The sequence below is a fragment of the Coregonus lavaretus genome (genome assembly GCF_964263955.1).
Source record: "Coregonus lavaretus genome assembly, chromosome: 3".
NCBI lineage: Eukaryota > Metazoa > Chordata > Actinopteri > Salmoniformes > Salmonidae > Coregonus > Coregonus lavaretus.
Genome location: NC_139990.1, coordinates 77,040,092 through 77,058,284, shown reverse-complemented (window position 1 = coordinate 77,058,284; position 18,193 = coordinate 77,040,092). Strand labels below are relative to the sequence as shown.

General features: G+C 44.6%; 1 protein-coding gene across 1 annotated transcript in view; it reads right to left on the bottom strand.

Annotated features, from left to right (window-relative positions):
* Nucleotides 1–1,041: 1,041 nt before the first annotated feature.
* Nucleotides 1,042–18,193, bottom strand: part of LOC311123889 (NIPA-like protein 2) — a 53,504-nt gene continuing 36,352 nt past the window's right edge. Inside the window, exons 6-11 of the mRNA XM_084158229.1 lie at nt 16,319–16,415; nt 16,056–16,191; nt 12,100–12,188; nt 6,713–6,776; nt 5,902–5,999; nt 1,042–1,467 (exon numbers count right to left, since the gene is read on the bottom strand). Of these exons, the coding sequence (XP_084014355.1) occupies nt 1,361–1,467; nt 5,902–5,999; nt 6,713–6,776; nt 12,100–12,188; nt 16,056–16,191; nt 16,319–16,415 (591 nt within the window). The 3' untranslated portion in view covers nt 1,042–1,360. The remainder of the gene's footprint in view (nt 1,468–5,901; nt 6,000–6,712; nt 6,777–12,099; nt 12,189–16,055; nt 16,192–16,318; nt 16,416–18,193) is intronic.

Here is an 18,193-nt window from a genome sequence, read left to right as displayed (position 1 = left end):
CGATGCATACCATGCATATCCCGCACATACGACTAATAAAACTTAACTAAATCTTACATTGACTAATAATGAATTAAAAATTATCAAGATAAATTGTCTAACTACATCGGCAGAAATTTTTACCTTTTAAAAGTCTTCATATAATTAATTTCTCATTTTTATATATTTTATCTTAAAACGATTAAGGTAAAATATCGTTTTTGGGGGTTAAAATAAGCAAAATGTTCTGCTAATTTATCTAGATAAGAAAACTCTTAAGTTCATTATCACTCAATATATGATTGAAAATAGATGTAAGATGACCATGTTTTGCAGTCTTTCCGTCTGGAGATGTAGGCTGATCCATACCAGTCAGTTCAACTCTTACATGCCACTGCTCTTGGAAATGCAATTCACAAAATGACGTTTTGATTTAAAAGAAAAAAGGGTGAAGCGCTAGTTATTAAAATGTGTTGGTGTAGTGTAGTCTTGAGGCCATCCTTCCAAATCTCATCTTGTTGAGCGAAGCCTGGGCATCTGAGGCTATTAGCTTAGCAAACAAATATCCAACTTCTGAATGACCGATGCTGTTTTGTCTGACGTTTGAAACGCCTAACATTTCCCAAGACGTCTACGGGCCTAGATGCCCTCATGTAGTTAAACAGTCATTCCTGTTACGACCAGTGGAGGACGCTGGTGCACGTGCTTTGCCGGCCAGAGTTTCTAGGGACCTCGTGAAACACTCTAAATATCACATTACAGTTTATTAACAAATCAATGATAGAAACCATATTAAAGTGTCTCAGCAGAAATGAGATCTAACAAAGTTGCTTTAATGTTAACAGAGAATATCAGGTGGTTCCTAAGACAGCCTCATATAGCCACCTCCTTGAGAATGAAATAATAAAGTTGTTTACTTGGTGCCTGTAGTGCATTTGGGTTGGATCCTGAGATGGCTCTTCAGTATCTGTAGCACCAGAGTTAAATTCCCTGATAATTGCACAATTCTGGTAACTTTCCCAAGATGTCCAGGTTTTCCAGAAATCCTGCTTCGGGCAAGATTCCTGGAATCAGGAGCAAATTAGCAGGAATTCCTATTGTCCTCTAACTAGGATTTCTGGAAAATCTGGGAATTTTGCAACCGTAGTCATAACCCTGCTGGAAATACAGTAACCCTGCCTGTACATCAGTCATTCAGTCTGGCAACCCAGGAGAGAGGTGTGTAGTGTTGACACATGTAGTCTCGGTACACAGACAGACAGGTCCAGGTAAAACACACAGGTAGTCTCGGTACACAGACAGACAGGTCCAGGTAAAACACACAGGTAGTCTCGGTACACAGACAGACAGGTCCAGGTAAAACACACAGGTGTGGCTGATATTACGAGTCGTCCTGTGGGCCAGGTTTGTTACACATGAGTTTAGCTGCCAGAGATCCGTATGTGTTACTGTTAGCCTCCGGCTGGACCTTATCTTTAGATTTTCTCCCTGTAGCAGAGACAAGAGACAACACATATAGATCATTAGAGAGGTGGGTCTGCTGCTGGGATAATGCACATTCACCATGTTATTCTGCTGCTGGGATAATGCACATTCACCATGTTAACAGAGAGCTAACCTCACCTCCTGGCTATTGAGGGAGGAGGGATGGCTGAACAGGTTTACTGTAGAGGAACACATTAAGCACCTCCTGGCTATTGAGGGAGGAGGGATGGCTGAACAGGTTTACTGTAGAGGAACACATTAAGCACCTCCTGGCTATTGAGGGAGGAGGGATGGCTGAACAGGTTTACTGTAGAGGAACACATTAAGCACCTCCTGGCTATTGAGGGAGGAGGGATGGCTGAACAGGTTTACTGTAGAGGAACACATTAAGCACCTCCTGGCTATTGAGGGATGGCTGAACAGGTTTACTGTAGAGGAAGACATTAAGCTCCTCCTGGCTATTGAGGGAGGAGGGATGGCTGAACAGGTTTACTGTAGAGGAAGACATTAAGCACCTCCTGGCTATTGAGGGAGGAGGGATGGCTGAACAGGTTTACTGTAGAGGAACACATTAAGCACCTCCTGGCTATTGAGGGAGGAGGGATGGCTGAACAGGTTTACTGTAGAGGAAGACATTAAGCACCTCCTGGCTATTGAGGGAGGAGGGATGGCTGAACAGGTTTACTGTAGAGGAACACATTAAGCACCTCCTGGCTATTGAGGGAGGAGGGATGGCTGAACAGGTTTACTGTAGAGGAACACATTAAGCACCTCCTGGCTATTGAGGGAGGAGGGATGGCTGAACAGGTTTACTGTAGAGGAACACATTAAGCACCTCCTGGCTATTGAGGGATGGCTGAACAGGTTTACTGTAGAGGAAGACATTAAGCTCCTCCTGGCTATTGAGGGAGGAGGGATGGCTGAACAGGTTTACTGTAGAGGAACACATTAAGCACCTCCTGGCTATTGAGGGAGGAGGGATGGCTGAACAGGTTTACTGTAGAGGAACACATTAAGCTCCTTCTGGCTATTGAGGGAGGAGGGATGGCTGAACAGGTTTACTGTAGAGGAACACATTAAGCTCCTTCTGGCTATTGAGGGAGGAGGGATGGCTGAACAGATTTACTGTAGAGGAACACATTAAGCACCTCCTGGCTATTGAGGGATGGCTGAACAGGTTTACTGTAGAGGAACACATTAAGCTCCTTCTGGCTATTGAGGGAGGAGGGATGGCTGAACAGGTTTACTGTAGAGGAACACATTAAGCTCCTTCTGGCTATTGAGGGAGGAGGGATGGCTGAACAGGTTTACTGTAGAGGAACACATTAAGCACCTCCTGGCTATTGAGGGAGGAGGGATGGCTGAACAGGTTTACTGTAGAGGAAGACATTAAGCTCCTCCTGGCTATTGAGGGAGGAGGGATGGCTGAACAGGTTTACTGTAGAGGAACACATTAAGCACCTCCTGGCTATTGAGGGATGGCTGAACAGGTTTACTGTAGAGGAACACATTAAGCTCCTCCTGGCTATTGAGGGAGGAGGGATGGCTGAACAGGTTTACTGTAGAGGAAGACATTAAGCACCTCCTGGCTATTGAGGGAGGAGGGATGGCTGAACAGGTTTACTGTAGAGGAAGACATTAAGCACCTCCTGGCTATTGAGGGAGGAGGGATGGCTGAACAGGTTTACTGTAGAGGAACACATTAAGCACCTCCTGGCTATTGAGGGAGGAGGGATGGCTGAACAGGTTTACTGTAGAGGAACACATTAAGCAGCACCTGGCTATTGAGGGAGGAGGGATGGCTGAACAGGTTTACTGTAGAGGAACACATTAAGCTCCTCCTGGCTATTGAGGGAGGAGGGATGGCTGAACAGGTTTACTGTAGAGGAAGACATTAAGCTCCTCCTGGCTATTGAGGGAGGAGGGATGGCTGAACAGGTTTACTGTAGAGGAAGACATTAAGCACCTCCTGGCTATTGAGGGAGGAGGGATGGCTGAACAGGTTTACTGTAGAGGAACACATTAAGCAGCACCTGGCTATTGAGGGATGGCTGAACAGGTTTACTGTAGAGGAACACATTAAGCACCTCCTGGCTATTGAGGGAGGAGGGATGGCTGAACAGGTTTACTGTAGAGGAACACATTAAGCACCTCCTGGCTATTGAGGGAGGAGGGATGGCTGAACAGGTTTACTGTAGAGGAACACATTAAGCACCTCCTGGCTATTGAGGGAGGAGGGATGGCTGAACAGGTTTACTGTAGAGGAACATATTAAGCACCTCCTGGCTATTGAGGGAGGAGGGATGGCTGAACAGGTTTACTGTAGAGGAAGACATTAAGCACCTCCTGGCTATTGAGGGAGGAGGGATGGCTGAACAGGTTTACTGTAGAGGAACACATTAAGCACCTCCTGGCTATTGAGGGAGGAGGGATGGCTGAACAGGTTTACTGTAGAGGAACACATTAAGCACCTCCTGGCTATTGAGGGAGGAGGGATGGCTGAACAGGTTTACTGTAGAGGAACACATTAAGCTCCTCCTGGCTATTGAGGGAGGAGGGATGGCTGAACAGGTTTACTGTAGAGGAAGACATTAAGCTCCTCCTGGCTATTGAGGGAGGAGGGATGGCTGAACAGGTTTACTGTAGAGGAAGACATTAAGCACCTCCTGGCTATTGAGGGAGGAGGGATGGCTGAACAGGTTTACTGTAGAGGAACACATTAAGCAGCACCTGGCTATTGAGGGATGGCTGAACAGGTTTACTGTAGAGGAACACATTAAGCACCTCCTGGCTATTGAGGGAGGAGGGATGGCTGAACAGGTTTACTGTAGAGGAACACATTAAGCACCTCCTGGCTATTGAGGGAGGAGGGATGGCTGAACAGGTTTACTGTAGAGGAAGACATTAATTCCCAACCCTGGGCCTCCACTACCACCCCAACAGCCCAACCCTGGTCCTCCAGTACCCCCCAACAGCCCAACCCTATTCCTCCAGTATCCCCCAACAGTCCAGCCTCGGTCCTCCAGTAACCCCCCAAAAGTCCAACCCTGGTCCTCCAGTACCCCTCCCAACAGCCCAACCCACAGCGGAGATTGGAGTATCTATCCATAGGACCACTTTAAGCCGTACACTCCACAGAGCTGGGCTTTACGGAATAGTGTGTAGAAAGATGCCATTGCTTAAAGAAAAAAATAAGCAAACACGTTTGGTGTTCGCCAAAAGCCATGTGGGAGACTCCCCAAACATATGGAAGAAGGTACTCTGGTCAGATGAGACTAAAATTGAGCTTTTTGGCCATCAAGGAAAACACTATGTCTGGCACAAACCCAACACCTCTCATCACCCCGAGAACACCATCCCCACAGTGAAGCATGGTGGTGGCAGCATCATGCTGTGGGGATGTTTTTCATCAGATGGGACTGGGAAACTGGTCAGAATTGAAGGAATGATGGATGGCGCTAAATACAGGGAAATTCTTGAGGGAAACCTGTTTCAGTCTTCCAGAGATTTGAGACTGGGACAGAGGTTCACCTTCCAGCAGGACAATGACCCTAAGCATACTGCTAAAGCAACACTTGAGTGGTTTAAGGGGAAACATTTACATGTGTTGGAATGGCCTAGTCAAAGCCCAGACCTCTATCCAATTGAGAATCTGTGGTATGACTTAAAGATTGCTGTACACCAGCGGAACCCATCCAACTTGATGGAGCTGGAGCAGTTTTGCCTTGAAGAATGGGCAAACATCCCAGTGTCTAGATGTGCCAAGCTTATAGAGACATACCCCAAGAGACTTGCAGCTGTAATTGCTGCAAAAGGTGGCTCTACAAAGTATTGACTTTGGGGGGGGTGAATAGTTATGCACGTAGAAGTTTTCAGTTTTTTTGTCTTATTTGTTGTTTGTTTCATAATAAAAAATCTTCAAAGTGGTAGACATATTGTGTAAATCAAATGATACAAATCCCCCCAAAATCTATTTTAATTCCAGGTTGTAAGGCAACAAAATAGGAAAAATGCCAAGGGGGGCTGAATACTTTCGCAAGCCACTGTAGTTGACAAGTTAAATCAGGTGTGCTTGTCCAGGGTTACACTAAAAATGTGTACTGTTGGGGTGTACTGGAGGACCAGGGTTGGGAAACACTGATGTAGGGGATCTAGTTTCAGGCGTTTCTTTTACGCCTGCTACGTTAGTTTAGCTGGGGCCAAACCCACTCACTACACATTCACACAGTAACACCATGTTAACAGACTACACACAGCAGCAAAATACCTTGTTCAAATACAATGTAACCATTTCAAATGCAACTTGTTTAGGCAAATGGTTGATGTGTTTCCTTGTAGAAATGTATACTCTTGGATATTAAATCGTGTTTATTTTGTTATATTATTTCAAAATGGTCTCATCCATTTCTATTTGTTGTAAGAGAAGTAAATAGTTACCTGGGATTTTTCCCATGGCTATAAAGGTTTTGTCTTGAGTCTTGATCTTGGGTCTGTCTCTGGCTATCAGGAAGACTCCAATGAATGAGAGCAGACAGCTGGAAGAGTTCAGAGAGAGGGTTATGTTCAGCTATCACACTAAATCAAGGAGAGCTGGAATCACAGGTTAAATTGACTCTACTGGAGTTATCTGAACCCTCAACAGAGTGATATGTTCTCTGGAGTTCTTTGGGACGGTGTACTTTTAACTTCATTAAGAGTAACCAGATACAGGGACTGAAATGTTTGGAGTATCCACAGCCCCTACTCTGGATGTCACATTCAGAGGAATGTCATGGCCTGTATTCAGAGGAATGTCATGGCCTGTATTCAGAGGAATGTCATGGCCTGTATTCAGAGGAATGTCATGGCCTGTATTCAGAGGAATGTCATGGCCTATATTCAGAGAAATGTCATGGCCCGTATTCAGAGGAATGTCATGGCCCGTATTCAGAGGAATGTCATGGCCTGTATTCAGAGGAATGTCAAGGGCTGTATTCAGAGGAATGTCATGGCCTGTATTCAGAGGAATGTCATGGCCTGTATTCAGAGGAATGTCAAGGGCTGTATTCAGAGGAATGTCATGGCCTGTATTCAGAGGAATGTCATGGCCTGTATTCAGAGGAATGTCAAGGGCTGTATTCAGAGGAATGTCAAGGGCTGTATTCAGAGGAATGTCATGGCCTGTATTCAGAGGAATGTCATGGCCTGTATTCAGAGGAATGTCATGGCCTATATTCCTAAAAAGACAGTACTGTTGCATACTACTTACCCAAAGAGAAACATTAATATATTGAGCAAAGCCAACCCATGGAATTCCTGGTAAAATACTATTCCTGCAAAAGAAAATAAGCCGTTTTTTAACAGCAACAACATCAGAGGAGAGAGAGAAGCAGCTGTCCATTTCTGGAGGATCAACTCTAGTATGGAGCACCAGGCCATGAATATTAAACCTTCTGACTGCGTCCCAAATGACATCCTAGTCGTTATATAGGGCACTACTTTTGACCAGGGCCCATAGGAAGCAGCGCACTATATAGGGAATAGGGTGCCATTTGGGATGCAGACTTTGACTCTTTTAGGTTTTCAGTGGTCAGCCTTGCAGAATAACAGAACAGAGATGAGTCCTCCAGAGATGGGAAAACAGAGTGATTATAGAGTCACCAGGAAGAGGGAGAGAGGGGGGAGAAAGAGAGGGGGCAGAGAGAGAAAGAAATGGAGAGAGACATGAACATTTGTGAGTATTGATGAAAGCGTGCTGGTTCCCTAGCTCACATCAGTGAGTCAACATTTACATTTACATTTTAGTCATTTAGCAGACGCTCTTATCCAGAGCGACTTACATATCTTTTTTTATTTATTTTTTTATACTGGCCCCCCGTGGGAATCGAACCCACAACCCTGGCATTGCAAACGCCATGCTCTATCAACTGAGCTACATCCCTGCCGGCCATTCCCTCCCCTACCCTGGATGACGCTGGGCCAATTGTGCGCCGCCCATGAGTCTGCCGGTCGCGGCCGGCTGCGACAGAGCCTGGATTCGAACCAGGATCTCTAGTGGCACAGTTAGCACTGCGATGCAGTGCCTTAGACCACTGCGCCACTCAGGAGTACATCACTGAGGGTGTTACCCATAGACTTATGATGTTACCCCCCGACATCACTGAGGATGTTACCCATAGACTTATGATGTTACCCCCCGACATCACTGAGGGTGTTACCCATAGACTTATGATGTTACCCCGACATCACTGAGGATGTTACCCATAGACTTATGATGTTACCCCCCGACATCACTGAGGGTGTTACCCCAGGCCGTTATCACAGCAGAGCTATAGGAACTAAAACATCTCAACTGTAATACTCACAGAGGGAAATCTGTGGACTTATAACTCCCTTTTTTAATAAGGTATTATTATACATCTTGCTGAGAGATGGATGGGTGATAACAGTCAATGCTGATGTCTCTTGATGGATGACAACAATGGAATAATGTCTGGCTCAGGGATCCCCCTATAACTCCTGGGGTGTGTCACAAATGGCACCCTATTCCATATATAGTGCACTACTTTTAACAAGGGCTCTGGTCAAATGTAGTGCACTTAAAAGGGAGTAGGTGGCCATTTCAGACTAAACCTGCCTCCATCCAACGGCGCCCCTCACATTATTGATAACTGTATTGGCCGTTCATTCATCCCCTCCCTATTGCTGTCTAAACACATCCACTCTATCCTAGTCATGGTGCTATTGATGAGGCTGACAACACAACGGTCTGGCTGGCTGAGAGGTCAGGGGATGCAAATAGACGGGTGATGTCAGGAACATAGAGGTGGCTAGAGGAACATAATAATTCTGTCTACAGGTTCATAGAGGTGGCTAGAGGAACATAATCATGTTGTCTACAGGTTCATAGAGGTGGCTAGAGGAACATAATCATGTTGTCTACAGGTTCATAGAGGTGGCTAGAGGAACATAATCATGTTGTCTACAGGTTCATAGAGGTGGCTAGGGGAACATAGTAATGTTGTCTACAAGTTCATAGAGGTAGCTAGGGGGACATAATGCTGTCTACAGGTTCATAGAGGTGGCTAGGGGAACGTAATATAAAAAAAAAAAAAAACTTTATTTAACCAGGGAAAGCCCCTTGAGGTTAGAAAGTTGTAATAATGCTCTCACAATGCTGTCTACAGGTTCATAGAGATGGCTAGAGGGTGAATCATCCTCCTGCTATCGTGCCACTCTTCTATTGCTGCTAGGGATAAATAGCTGAAAAGGTTGTGGAAGGTTTTGATACACTTCCTTGCATTTGGAGAGCGTTGAAAACAGTGTCTGTTTTTATAAAGATGAAACACAGCAAATTCTCTAGTGTTCAATTTAACACTGGGCCAGTGTCTATACAGGTCCACACTTTTTAGTGTTAAATTAAGACTGTACTTAGTGCTGACGTTGTTACACTTTGTCAGTGTAACTGAAATAACACTTCATATACTGTAGTATTTTAACACTAGGAAGTGTATATAGTTTGTACCAATAATGTTATGCAATAACACCTCATATATAGTATATTAACCATTATGCAAAGAGGTCCGTATCTTTGCCACATGCTCTTATGTAAGCATTTATAAAGACTTCAGGACTGGCAGCAGACATGCTTAAACTTTCATTAACATAACCATAGACGATTTAAAAACTGGTACAACACTTCCACTCACGGGTGACCAAAAACAACTAATTGAAAGCCATGCCTCCAATATACACTGCTCAAAAAAATAAAATAAAGGGAACACTTAAACAACACATCCTAGATCTGAATGAATGAAATAATCTTATTAAATACTTTTTTCTTTACATAGTTGAATGTGCTGACAACAAAATCACACAAAAATTATCAATGGAAATAAAATGTATCAACCCATGGAGGTCTGGATTTGGAGTCACCCTCAAAATTAAAGTGGAAAACCACACTATAGGCTGATCCAACTTTGATGTAATGTCCTCAAAACAAGTCAAAATGAGGCTCAGTAGTGTGTGTGGCCTCCACGTGCCTGTATGACCTCCCTACAATGCCTGGGCATGCTCCTGATGAGGTGGCGGATGGTCTCCTGAGGGATCTCCTCCCAGACCTGGACTAAAGCATCCGCCAACTCCTGGACAGTTTGTGGTGCAACGTGGCGTTGGTGGATGGAGCGAGACATGATGTCCCAGATGTGCTCAATTGGATTCAGGTCTGGGGAACGGGCGGGCCAGTCCATAGCATCAATGCCTTCCTCTTGCAGGAACTGCTGACACACTCCAGCCACATGAGGTCTAGCATTGTCTTGCATTAGGAGGAACCCAGGGCCAACCACACCAGCATATGGTCTCACAAGGGGTCTGAGGATCTCATCTCGGTACCTAATGGCAGTCAGGCTACCTCTGGCGAGCACATGGAGGGCTGTGCGGCCCCCCAAAGAAATGCCACCCCACACCATGACTGACCCACCGCCAAACCGGTCATGCTGGAGGATGTTGCAGGCAGCAGAATGTTCTCCATGGCGTCTCCAGACTCTGTCACGTCTGTCACATGTGCTCAGTGTGAACCTGCTTTCATCTGTGAAGAGCACAGGGCGCCAGTGGCGAATTTGCCAATCTTGGTGTTCTCTGGCAAATGCCAAACGTCCTGCACGGTGTTGGGCTGTAAGCACAACCCCCACCTGTGGATGTCGGGCCCTCATACCACCCTCATGGAGTCTGTTTCTGACCGTTTGAGCAGACACATGCACATTTGTGGCCTGCTGGAGGTCATTTTGCAGGGCTCTGGCAGTGCTCCTCCTGCTCCTCCTTGCACAAAGGCGGAGGTAGCGGTCCTGCTGCTGGGTTGTTGCCCTCCTACGGCCTCCTCCACGTCTCCTGATGTACTGGCCTGTCTCCTGGTAGCGCCTCCATGCTCTGGACACTACGCTGACAGACACAGCAAACCTTCTTGCCACAGCTCGCATTGATGTGCCATCCTGGATGAGCTGCACTACCTGAGCCACTTGTGTGGGTTGTAGACTCCGTCTCATGCTACCACTAGAGTGAAAGCACCGCCAGCATTCAAAAGTGACCAAAACATCAGCCAGGAAGCATAGGAACTGAGAAGTGGTCTGTGGTCACCACCTGCAGAACCACTTCTTTATTGGGGGTGTCTTGCTAATTGCCTATAATTTCCACCTGTTGTCTATTCCATTTGCACAACAGCATGTGAAATGTATTGTCAATCAGTGTTGCTTCCTAAGTGGACAGTTTGATTTCACAGAAGTGTGATTGACTTGGAGTTACATTGTGTTGTTTAAGTGTTCCCTTTATTTTTTTGAGCAGTGTAATTTCCTTTGAGTGAATTGTAGAGTGACCCCCCCCATGACTGTATCTGTTAGTGACAGAGACATGGTTGTTGAAGTCGTTCATTTTCAGTCCTGTGGACTTCACCAAGTGAGTTTCTAGGCGTAGATTATCATTAACATTAAATAAACTCTTTACGACAATACATTAAATATATCATAAGGCCTTCCTTTGATGGCCAAGTTTTATCCTAACACAGTGGTGTTAGGAACTTCCTGGTTTACAGGCCACATCAGGCTTGCAAGTCACATTATGCTGGCTTGTAAAGTGATGTGTAATTCCTATTGGAATCCAGCCAGAGTTAGGACATCCAAGAGTTGGAATTATATTCTGCAACCTGCATTCAGAATGACTGTCAGGGTTAGGAACAGTGTGAGGAGACTACCTAAACCATTTAAACTGGAACAACCATTTCAGTAACAGGTGCAAAAAAATCTAACCAACTGATTGGATTAGTTTAGAAAAATGAATGTTATTTTTCTTTGTGTAGCATAAGATTAATCAATCAATCGGTCATTAACACCAACACTGTTTTTTTTTTTAAAACCACAGTGTTAATTGAACACTTACAGAGTTAATTTAACTCCGAAATCAACACTAGAAATGTTCAGCTGAAAGATGAACACTAGGTAACACTGGTAATCAGCTGTGAATGAACGATGAAAATGATGAAGAGATACATGAATCTATAAAGAATATGAACCTCCTGGTGACAGAGATCTGCTCAGAGTTCTGCTTAACCAACGTACTCTTGGTGACAGAGATCTGCTCAGAGTTCTGCTTAACTAACGTACTCTTGGTGACAGAGAGCTGCTCAGAGTTCTGCTTAACTAACGTACTATTGGTGGCAGGAGAGCTGCTCAGAGTTCTGCTTTACTAACGTACTCTTGGTGACAGAGAGCTGCTCAGAGTTCTGCTTAACTAACGTACTCTTGGTGACAGAGAGCACATTAACTAACGTACTCTTGGTGACAGAGATCTGCTCAGAGTTCTGCTTAACTAACGTACTCTTGGTGACAGAGAGCACATTAACTAACGTACTCTTGGTGACAGAGATCTGCTCAGAGTTCTGCTTAACTAACGTACTCTTGGTGACAGAGAGCTGCTCAGAGTTCTGCTTAACTAACGTACTCTTGGTGACAGAGAGCTGCTCAGAGTTCTGCTTAACTAACGTACTCTTGGTGACAGAGAGCACATTAACTAACGTACTCTTGGTGACAGAGAGCTGCTCAGAGTTCTGCTTAACTAACGTACTCTTGGTGACAGAGAGCTGCTCAGAGTTCTGCTTAACTAACGTACCTGCAGTAATGGCACTGGCAGTGAAGAACACAAAGTTGATGGGAACAACCTCCGTGGCATCAAACATCTTCATGGCTTGATTAAGGAACCTGAGAACAGTGAAGGACAGATTACAGAGAGGCCTTCCAACTCCCTCTGAGGGCCATGTGAATGATATGACCTTGGTGACAATGACACAGTGGATTCATCCATCATAATACTGGAGATACATCCCATCACACAGTGGATTCATCCATCATAATACTGGAGATTCATCCATCATAATACTGTAACTACATCCCATCACACAGTGGATTCATCCATCATAATACTGGAGATACATCCCATCACACAGTGGATTCATCCAACATAATACTGTAACTACATCCCATCACACAGTGGATTCATCCATCATAATACTGTAACTACAATCCATCACACAGTGGATTCATCCATCATAATACTGTAACTACATCCCATCACACAGTGGATTCATCCAACATAATACTGGAGATACATCCCATCACACAGAGGATTCATCCAACATAATTATGTAACTACATCCCATCACACAGTGGATTCATCCAACATAATACTGTAACTACATCCCATCACACAGTGGATTCATCCAACATAATACTGGAGATACATCCCATCACACAGAGGATTCAGCCAATCACACAGAGGATTCATCCATCATAATACTGTAACTACATCCCATCACACAGAGGATTCATCCAACATAATTATGTAACTACATCCCATCACACAGTGGATTCATCCATCATAATACTGGAGATACATCCCATCACACAGTGGATTCATCCAACATAATACTGTAACTACATCCCATCACACAGTGGATTCATCCATCATAATACTGGAGATACATCCCATCACACAGTGGATTCATCCATCATAATACTGGAGATATATCCCATCACACAGTGGATTCATCCATCATAATACTGGAGATACATCCCATCACACAGAGGATTCATCCATCATAATACTGTAACTACATCCCATCACACAGTGGATTCATCCATCATAATACTGGAGATACATCCCATCACACAGTGGATTCATCCATCATAATACTGTAACTACAATCCATCACACAGTGGATTCATCCATCATAATACTGGAGATACATCCCATCACACAGTGGATTCATCCATCATAATACTGGAGATACATCCCATCACACAGTGGATTCATCCAACATAATACTGTAACTACATCCCATCACACAGTGGATTCATCCATCATAATACTGTAACTACAATCCATCACACAGTGGATTCATCCATCATAATATTGGAGATACATCCCATCACACAGTGGATTCATCCATCATAATACTGGAGATACATCCCATCACACAGTGGATTCATCCAACATAATACTGTAACTACATCCCATCACACAGAGGATTCATCCAACATAATACTGTAACTACATCCCATCACACAGTGGATTCATCCATCATAATACTGTAACTACAATCCATCACACAGTGGATTCATCCATCATAATACTGGAGATACATCCCATCACACAGTGGATTCATCCATCATAATACTGGAGATACATCCCATCACACAGTGGATTCATCCAACATAATACTGTAACTACATCCCATCACACAGTGGATTCATCCATCATAATACTGTAACTACATCCCATCACACAGTGGATTCATCCATCATAATACTGGAGATACATCCCATCACACAGTGGATTCATCCATCATAATACTGGAGATACATCCCATCACACAGAGGATTCATCCATCATAATACTGGAGATACATCCCATCACACAGTGGATTCATCCATCATAATACTGGAGATACATCCCATCACACAGTGGATTCATCCATAATAATACTGTAACTACATCCCATCACACAGTGGATTCATCCATCATAATACTGGAGATAAATCCCATCACACAGTGGATTCATCCATCATAATACTGTAACTACATCCCATCACACAGTGGATTCATCCATAATAATACTGTAACTACATCCCATCACACAGTGGATTCATCCATCATAATACTGGAGATAAATCCCATCACACAGTGGATTCATCCAACATAATACTGTAACTACATCCCATCACACAGTGGATTCATCCATCATAATACTGTAACTACATCCCATCACACAGTGGATTCATCCATCATAATACTGGAGATACATCCCATCACACAGTGGATTCATCCAACATAATACTATAACTACATCCCATCACACAGAGGATTCATCCATCATAATACTGGAGATACATCCCATCACACAGTGGATTCATCCACAATAATACTGTAACTACATCCCATCACACAGTGGATTCATCCATCATAATACTGGAGATAAATCCCATCACACAGTGGATTCATCCATCATAATACTGTAACTACATCCCATCACACAGTGGATTCATCCATAATAATACTGTAACTACATCCCATCACACAGTGGATTCATCCATCATAATACTGGAGATAAATCCCATCACACAGTGGATTCATCCATCATAATACTGTAACTACATCCCATCACACAGTGGATTCATCCATAATAATACTGTAACTACATCCCATCACACAGTGGATTCATCCATCATAATACTGGAGATAAATCCCATCACACAGTGGATTCATCCAACATAATACTGTAACTACATCCCATCACACAGTGGATTCATCCATCATAATACTGTAACTACATCCCATCACACAGTGGATTCATCCATCATAATACTGGAGATACATCCCATCACACAGTGGATTCATCCATCATAATACTGGAGATACATCCCATCACACAGTGGATTCATCCAACATAATACTATAACTACATCCCATCACACAGAGGATTCATCCATCATAATACTGGAGATACATCCCATCACACAGAGGATTCATCCATCATAATACTGGAGATACATCCCATCACACAGTGGATTCATCCAACATAATACTGTAGATACATCCCATCACACAGTGGATTCATCCAACATAATACTGTAACTACATCCCATCACACAGTGGATTCATCCATCATAATACTGGAGATACATCCCATCACACAGTGGATTCATCCAACATAATACTGTAACTACATCCCATCACACAGTGGATTCATCCATCATAATACTGGAGATACATCCCATCACACAGTGGATTCATCCATCATAATATTGGAGATACATCCCATCACACAGTGGATTCATCCATCATAATACTGGAGATACATCCCATCACACAGTGGATTCATCCATCATAATACTGGAGATACATCCCATCACACAGTGGATTCATCCAACATAATACTGTAACTACATCCCATCACACAGAGGATTCATCCATCATAATACTGTAGATACATCCCATCACACAGTGGATTCATCCATCATAATACTGGAGATACATCCCATCACACAGTGGATTCATCCATCATAATACTGGAGATACATCCCATCACACAGTGGATTCATCCAACATAATACTGTAACTACATCCCATCACACAGTGGATTCATCCATCATAATACTGGAGATACATCCCATCACACAGTGGATTCATTCATCATAATACTGGAGATACATCCCATCACACAGTGGATTCATCCATCATTATACTGTAACTACATCCCATCACACAGTGGATTCATCCATCATAATACTGTAACTACATCCCATCACACAGTGGATTCATCCAACATAATACTGGAGATACATCCCATCACACAGAGGATTCATCCAACATAATACTGTAACTACATCCCATCACACAGTGGATTCATCCAACATAATACTGGAGATACATCCCATCACAGTTCTGCTCTGTCAAGGTAACAATGTCCAATAAACGTTTACACTTCACATTTTCTTCAATACTCTTTAGAAATGGGAAAATGCGAATTAAATCTGCTGTCAGGGGAAGTGGAGAAACATTGGACTTACTTTATCTGGAACGCACAGGAGGCCACCATAACCACTACCATGACGTAGAAGATGGGGTAGGTGAGCTGGAGATGTCCGTTTATAGACTCAGTGATCATCCCAGACACAGCTTTCACTGAGATCACCGTCAGGGAGGCTAAAACAACAGGGACAACTTTACAAACATACTAACTATTTCCTGGAGTAATGCATCCCATTCTGAAAAGTGATAACCAAACCCACCCCTGATCCCCCATGAAGTCTGTCCCTGTCAGAGTTCTTACCCAGCAGCGCCACCAGCAGCATCACTATGGTTATATGCTTGATATTCCTCCTCTTGTACAGATAGAGCAGGATAGAAAACATTATGACCTCTAGAAACTGGAGAGAGAGAGAGAGGAGAGAGAGAGGGAAAGGGAGAGGGAGAGGGAGAGGGAGAGGGAGAGGGAGAGGGGGAGAGGGAGGGAGAGAGGGGGAGAGAGAGGGAGAGAGAGGGAGAGAGAGGGAGAGAGGGGGAGAGAGAGGGAGAGAGAGGGAGAGGGAGAGAGAGGGAGGGGGAGGGGGAGAGAGAGAGAGGGGGAAGGGGAGAAATAGGGAGGGGGAAGGGGAGAGAGAGGGAGGGGGAAGGGGAGAGAGAGAGAGGGAGGGGGAAGGGGAGAGAGAGGGAGGGGGAAGGGAAGAGAGAGGGAGGGGGAAGGGGAGAGAGAGGGAGAGAGGGAGAGGGGGAGGGAGAGGGAGAGGGAGAGGGAGAGGGAGAGGGAGAGGGAGAGGGGGAGAGGGAGAGGGAGAGGGAGAGGGAGAGGGGGAGAGGGAGAGGGAGAGGGGGAGGGGGAGAGGGAGAGGGAGAGGGAGAGGGGGAGGGGGAGGGGGAGAGAGAGGGAGGGAGGGAATCAGCCCAGAACTACACGGGAGGATCTTGTCAATGATCTCAAGGCAGCTGGGACCATAGTCACCAAGAAAACAATTGGTAACACACTACGCCGTGAAGGACTGAAATCCTGCAGCGCCCGCAAGGTCCCCCTGCTCAAGAAAGCACATATACATGCCCGTCTGAAGTTTGCCAATGAACATCTGAATGATTCAGAGGAGAACTGGGTGAAAGTGTTGTGGTCAGATGAGACCAAAATGGAGCTCTTTGGCATCAACTCAACTCGCCGTGTTTGGAGGAGGAGGAATGCTGCCTATGAACCCAAGAACACCATCCCCACCGTCAAACATGGAGGTGGAAACATTATGCTTTGGGGGTGTTTTTCTGCTAAGGGGACAGGACAACTTCACCGCATCAAAGGGACGATGGACGGGGCCATGTCCCGTGAGAACCTTCCCTCAGCCAGGGCATTGAAAATGAGTCGTGGATGGGTATTCCAGCATGACAATGACCCAAAACACACGGCCAAGGCAACAAAGGAGTGGCTCAAGAAGAAGCACATTGGCCTAGCCAGTCTCCAGACCTTAATCCCATAGAAAATCTGTGGAGGGAGCTGAAGGTTCGAGTTGCCAAACGTCAGCCTCGAAACCTTAATTACTTGGAGAAGATCTGCAAAGAGGAGTGGGACAAAATCCCTCCTGAGATGTGTGCAAACCTGGTGGCCAACTACAAGAAATGTAGCCAACAAGGGTTTTGCCACCAAGTACTAAGTCATGTTTTGCAGAGGGGTCAAATACTTATTTCCCTCAGTAAAATGCTAATCAATTTATAACATTTTTGACATGCGTTTTTCAGGAATTTTTTGTTGTTATTCTGTCTCTCACTGTTCAAATAAACCTACCATTAAAATTATAGACTGATCATGTATTTGTCAGTGGGCAAACGTACAAAATCAGCAGGGGATCAAATACTTTTTTCCCCTCACTGTACCAGGTATGGGTTAGGGTTAGAGTACATACCTGGTGTGGGTTAGGGTTTCAGTACATACCAGGTGTGGGTTAGGGTTAGAGTACATACCAGGTGTGGGTTAGGGTTAGAGTACATACCAAGTGTGGGTTAGAGTACATACCAGGTGTGGGTTATGGTTAGAGTACATACCAGGTGTGGGTTATGGTTAGAGTACATACCAGGTGTGGGTTAGGGTTTCAGTACATACCAGGTGTGGGTTATGGTTTCAGTACATACCAGGTGTGGGTTATGGTTAGAGTACATACCAGGTGTGAGTTATGGT